Raw genomic sequence first — 6,329 nt, 5'->3', positions numbered from 1 at the left:
ATTTGACTTTTAAAAAAATTATTAATGAAAAAAACAAAATAAAACGATAAAACTCATCCCTCTTCACAATTCCACTGGACAATCGCAATTGTTAATAAACAAATGGATGATAAAATAATTTTTCACGCTTGGCTATGGAAATGACAACGAAATGTGCGACAAAAAGTGAATTATCGAAAATAATCGTTAATCAATAAATAGCAGCAATAGATAAAACGTGAATGTCTTAAAATGAAAAATTTCTAATTAAAAAATACTTATTAATGACAATCCATTGATTTAACAATTTGATACACGATATAACGGTTTTTCCATTCAAGCCAAGTGAGAAAAAACACAATTCTACTTTTAAAAATTCATGGTGTGCGAGAAATAAAATTAGACGAGTCCTTGAATGGAAAAACATTTATTTCTATAATTCATTTGCCTAATGAACTGTATAATCAATAAATCGATAAAATAAAAGTGAAAAAAATCCTTCCTAATAAAGTATTACATTGATCAAATGGCATAAGAGCGTCCCTAAAAATAAGAGGGACATTTCATCGATAAATTCAATCGTGAGAAAATTAATAAATTCAGGAAAACAGGTGAAATGAAGAGATTTATCGTGATTTCAATAAAATCGTCGCGTAAGGCACTTCATGACTATTTATCACCGCTAAAATCATTAATAAATTCCAAATTTATCCGATTGATCGAAAATTTTGGAAATATTCATTAAAAAACAGAATATAATAATCATTTCACCAGAATCCTAAACCGACGCACACTAGTCCTTAAATTACGAGTAAAATCGTGTAAATACGTATCAAAAGTGTGAACACAGGGATTTCAAATAATCATAACTACCAAATTGGCGTTAACTAATAACTAAAATAATGAGATTATCAGAATTTTCGCAGTCTCAAGTTTTAAAATAAAGAACTGATGACTGTATAAATCAGTCTCGTCGTCACAATATCGTTTTAAAAAATGATTTCAAAATGATCACTTACTAGTCAGTCGTGTGAGAATTTAGTCAGATGTACGTCATTGTTTCAATTACCTTTAACTACTGCACTATTATCTATTGAACGTATTAATGGTATAATTTGGTATAAGTCGCGTACTGCATTAATAAAAACACAAGTGTATTGATTGGTAATAATAAAAAAAAAATGGTATGACAACCGGACAAGGAGTACCTCATTTATAATTTTCCTCATTAAAAAATTACTTGTTCATTGAATCAATGAATTTCACCGATAAATGTGTTTTGGCCAAGTGTTTCCACCAAAAATCGATTATCCCACCCCTGAAAATGAGTTTCACGTGGATGTAATGGTGAAATTTAACCGTAGATTCACGAGAATTTAATTGGATCCCCCAGAGGACTCCTACCCTCAATCTCTGAGTGCCGAGGGTTGCGAGGAGGATATCCCCACGATTAAAACTGAAGAATAAGAAAATAAATGAGAAATAAGTAACGGTGGTAGATATTCTCAGATACAAATGCAGACAAAAAGATCGAGAAGAATTCCCTTGATAATATCAAGATTGCCCTGAGGCTTGATATCTCTGTAACACTCCACTCGGTTTCTCTCCTCCTCCCTCCGATTAATCCAATCAGCCCTGACCGTCTCACCCTTTCCCTCCCCAGGAGTCCATCCCTCATTCTGGCGTACATTATGAAGATAAAGTCTGCCAAATTGACTGATTGAGTATCCAATCTCCAAGCTGTCCTTATTGGCACTGGTACCCAATGAATAATCATCCCCATTGGACCTCTCAACCCTCTCCACCACTGAATTACCAAGGAGATCTTTCAGAAGGACCTCGTCCTCCTCCTCACTCATCACCTTTTGCCTGCGTTTGTCAAAAAAATCTCCCCTGGGTACATCAAAAAAATGCATCTGCTTGTCCTGATTTTTCTTCAAAAAATACTCATCGGATTTATCGTGGAGATGCTCCTGGCCCTTTGGGGGACTCCCCCTGTCGTCGTTCTTCCTCCCTCGGGGTAAAAAATGAAGGGAACGGCCAATCCGATGGAATATGTTGGTCCTCTTTCGTTTTGTCGTTGAGTCAACTGTTCTGTATGATTTATTACGTGTGAAGTATCCTGGGGGTGACTTGTGGAGATCATCGAGACTCTTGGCGTCCTTGCAAGGCCAGTCATCGGTGCTGTCTAGGGACTCCAGGCTCTTGCAGCCTTTGGATTTCGATTGAATTGGAGTTTTCTTAAATATCTCACCCTCGAGCTCCGTAAACTCAACGTTATCGTGTTTTTTAATCTCCTCGGGCTCTTCAGGATCGCAGAAACTAGTGAGAGTTGTGTCAATGATACCGATATTATCGATATCATTGATATTATCAACCTCATCTCGATAATTATTTGTCATTCCCACCGTTACTTTAGCATTTACGTTGGAATTTAAATTTTTCTCAGTTTTATGCCCATGAAAAAAATAACTCTGCTTATCAATACGACGTGTTTCCGCGTTATCATTGGGTAAACGTTTGATAAATGATTGGTAATAATTGTGTGAACGCTGGGAGTTGTAATTGATATGTTCCCTGTGTTTGTCAATCTGTCCAATACAAATACCGGATATATCGAGATTATCGGGGGTTGATTGTGCTTGAGCTGTTTGGGTGAGCTTGAATGTGTTGAATTTGTATTGTCGACCTGGTGTTAGTGATTGTCCCAGTGGTAAACCACCACCATCACCACTAGGACCACTTGCTGGATGTTTGGATGACGTGGGCTTAGGGCCTGCTGTCAGCTCCTGGTGGCTAGAGGACAACTTTTGGTAGAATTGTATTTTACCTTGGAGATCATTCTTATCTGGGGTATCCTCCTGATCAGTCTCGTGCTTCTGACGACGTCCCGATGTACTCACTGTTGCACCAGCTGTACCTGAGGCGTTTGCGAGGCACTGACGGGTGTACATTCTGAAAATATTCGCGTTGATTCGCGTTATAATGAAATTTATATTTTTTCATTGGAGATTAGGGGATGATTGGATTGGATGGTGATTGGGTGATGATTAAATGGTGATTGGCTGATGATTATTTGGGGTACTGACCTTGATGGATGCTCTTGCTCGTTATTCGTTCCAGATGACAGGGGTATATTAGCTGGTTGGGGGTGAGTTGGTGCTTGTTGGGCTGCTGGCAATGCCTGCTGTCTTGCATTACCGAATTTGAGCAGATTCCAGTCGAATACGTAGTCGTAAGTGAAAGTCTCGTGATGGAAAAGAGTGCGAAATAGTTGTCGCAAATATGAGTAATCTGGCCTCTCCTCAAAACGTATTTGTCGACAGTATCTTAGGTACTTCATGAATTCAACTGTGAAACAAAGATAAAATTAATTAGTCTCATTGAAAAAAACAAAATAATTCGTTACTTTATACGTTTTTAAATAATAAATGTGTACGTAAATGTGGAATTGGCAATCCCACGTTAATAGTTTGTTGGAGGTATCCGTGAATTTGTTTTTGTTGTGATTTTAAATCGTGGGAGGTGGTATTCATTGAATTGTTCGTCGTTTGAGTGGGTAGAGAAAAAATACAGTACTAGGATATCCTTTGCAGAGTTCGTCGATAGGCGTTGACATTTTCTTCTCCGATATCCGCTCGTACTTTTGCCTTTTAGTCGCAGCTTTCAATCCTTGCCATGGTAAACTTCCAATGTTGAAGTACATAAAGACATAACCTAATGACTCGAGATCGTCTCTCCGGGATTGTTCAATTCCCATGTGTGTATTTATACTAGCGTATCTGAAATTTTTTAAATTCATTTTTTCATCACTCCACAATAAATATTGAATTATAAAAATTAATTATTTATATTTCAAGAGAAATATATAAACGATAAATTTAAATTTCAGGAGCTGTTAATTGTTTTTTGCGTTAGAGATGAATAATTTGAGATGATATTGAGAGATATTTGGAAACGATGAAATAGTTTTTAAAAAATAAATCCCTTTCGGTAATTAATTATGAGGGTTTAATGATTATTTACCTGGCAGTTCCTGTAAGATTTTTATTCTCTCGATACGGTATATGTCTGTGTGTACGACCATCTCGATATTTCTTCGCCAATCCAAAATCTATAATATACACGAGATTACCCTTTTTACCTAGTCCCATCAAAAAATTGTCAGGCTTAATGTCACGGTGGATGAAGTGGCGACTATGAATGAAGTCTGTTCTGCTGATCTGTAAATAATGATAAACATTAATTTGATTACCTTATTATAGCAGATAAATAAATAATACAAGTTGCAAATTGAATAAAGAAATAATAATATAGAGTAAATCATTTTGGGCAAGGGAATTATGAATTTCTTGAGGAACTTGACGTACCATTTGATCAGCAAGTAGAAGAACTGTCTTTAACGTAAATCTACGAGAACAAAAATTGAATAAGTCTTCCAGCGATGGTCCAAGCAGCTCCATGACCATTACGTTATAATCACCTTCCGATCCACACCATTTTATTGTCGGTATGCCAACTAAAAGTAATAATTCCCCATAATCTCGACAGTTAAACCATAAAAAAATTCTCCCACCACATTTTCATAAATATCTCCAGAAATACCAGAGCTAGAAAAATTTTCGTAATGACCTTTTTTGTAGCTCTCGCCGACCCCTACAAAAAAGGTATCCACGAAAATTTCTGTATCTCCCTAGATACCCCAGATATTTGGAAAAAAACCCGGAGACCTGAGTGAACTGAGATCATTTATCACGAGAAAATAATTCCACCATGGGACACCCCCAAAAAATCATCCTCACGAATATAAAAAATGAACATACCACCACCCTGCATCATCTTGTAGAACCTCGACTCTATGTGTAACTGTGGATGACGTGTTTTTATGCATTCCAACTTGATGGCGACTTCTTCGCCCGTGGAGATGTTGGTGCCTGATATAATAACAAAGAAAAAGATTCATGACTCGTTGTATCTTATATAGTACATGAGGTTGGGCTGAAGAGGGAGAGTGCGATGGATGAGGGGATGAAGAGAGGGAGAGGGAGATGGCAACAACGGAGCAATGGATGACCACGGGGCTACGAAATCACTCCAAAACAATAGATCCACCTGAGAAAGTACCAAATGGCCTTGATACCTCTCACTCTTTTTTTTCTATGAGCTATTACCACTGATTCCCATCAACAACTACCAACTGAAATCTAAATAAATCCATATAAATATCGAATTAATCCAGACAATAATGAACAACTGATTGATGAGATGAGGAAATGGGAGAAAAGGGAAAAGAGGGATTGAAGAAGTGAAAAGACATGGAAAGATGGGGAAAGATGGGGAAAGATGTGGACGGTTGGGGACTGTTGGGGAATGATGGGGAATGATGGAGGAATGATGGAGAATGATGTAAAAAAAATAATCGCCTGGTGCCAAGGCAAGAGGGACAGTAAAATGATGATAAAAATTAGTTAACAATACCTAAATAAATATCTCCAAAGGAACCACTCCCAATTTTCCGTCCGAGTCGGTATCTACTGCCGACGCGGAGTTCCATTCTGTTGCAGCCGTTGGCCGCGTGCTGGCCCGACAACGTGTGTATATCTCGGGTATTTCACTGCTTTTTTTTTTCCCCTCTCGTTGTAAAATAAAAAAAAGGCCCCCCCCTTTCGTTGTGCCCTAGCCTCAGCGTATCAGTTATACCCGTTTTGTCCTCTCCCTCTGGTAAATTCTGTAGTTCACTTCACCCTCGTTTGACCCACGGTAATCAGATAATCACAGGTATAAAATAATAAAGGGGTAATGGAAGTAACAAAAAGGGGGAATTTGTGTGTCAAAGAATTGCCTCAGAGACTCTGCGAATTTGCCATCTCCATGTTTGATCGCATTTCCGCTCGTTAACTCTCACACAGCCATCACTACACTTGTTTCTCCCTCTTTCTCTAGTCTTTCTTTTTTTTTTTTCTTTTAGTTCTTCTTCTCTCTTTTGGGGGATCTCTTTTATTCTTCTTGATGGTGTACCCCAACTGTTTCGGTTTAGGGGACTTTGGCAACCGCCAGCTCTCAACCAACACCAATGACTTTTTTTTTACCTACCTAACCAGCACTTTACCAGAGGTTTTACTATTTTTCGGGTGGGAATATTGCGTGGGTGTTTGACTTTTTGTTACTGAGGGTTTACCGAGTTGAGGATGAGGCGCTGATGGTGCCACTGGCATTTATAGATAACTACTTTGCTGTCTAGGTTGGGAAATGTCTATGGGATTTGGAATTTTCGGGTGGGGGAAAATGCGCGGGTATTTTTGATTGGCGACTGAATTTTTTTTCCCTCATTTATCTACTTTTGGCACTAC

At 38.0% G+C, this 6,329-nt stretch overlaps 1 protein-coding gene across 1 annotated transcript; it reads right to left on the bottom strand.

Annotated features, from left to right (window-relative positions):
• Positions 1–14: 14 nt before the first annotated feature.
• LOC105272190 (casein kinase I homolog RAG8) lies at positions 15–6,274 on the bottom strand. The gene is made up of 7 exons (XM_011314156.1): positions 5,458–6,274; positions 4,803–4,913; positions 4,350–4,498; positions 4,006–4,202; positions 3,559–3,761; positions 3,069–3,330; positions 15–2,934 (listed from the first exon to the last, which is right to left on the bottom strand). Exons 1-7 carry the CDS (start codon positions 5,531–5,533, stop codon positions 1,485–1,487), a joined length of 2,448 nt encoding a protein of 815 aa, XP_011312458.1. The 5' UTR covers positions 5,534–6,274; the 3' UTR covers positions 15–1,484.
• Positions 6,275–6,329: the final 55 nt, after the last annotated feature.

Source organism: Fopius arisanus, unplaced genomic scaffold, assembly GCF_000806365.1.
Source record: "Fopius arisanus strain USDA-PBARC FA_bdor unplaced genomic scaffold, ASM80636v1 scaffold00004, whole genome shotgun sequence".
Classification (NCBI taxonomy): Eukaryota; Metazoa; Arthropoda; class Insecta; order Hymenoptera; family Braconidae; genus Fopius; species Fopius arisanus.
The sequence above is the reverse complement of the archived record's forward strand: the minus strand, read 5'-3'. Positions and strand labels throughout refer to the sequence as shown.

Coding starts and splice junctions, on each gene's coding strand:
- LOC105272190 (XM_011314156.1), bottom strand. CDS start 5,533: ATGGAACTCCGCGTCGGCAGTAGATACCGACTCGGACGGAAAATTGGG. Junction 4,914..5,457: donor CTTTGGAGATATTTATTTAG/GTATTGTTAACT, acceptor TTATTATATCAG/GCACCAACATCTCCACGGGC. Junction 3,762..4,005: donor AATCTTACAGGAACTGCCAG/GTAAATAATCAT, acceptor AAAAAATTTCAG/ATACGCTAGTATAAATACAC.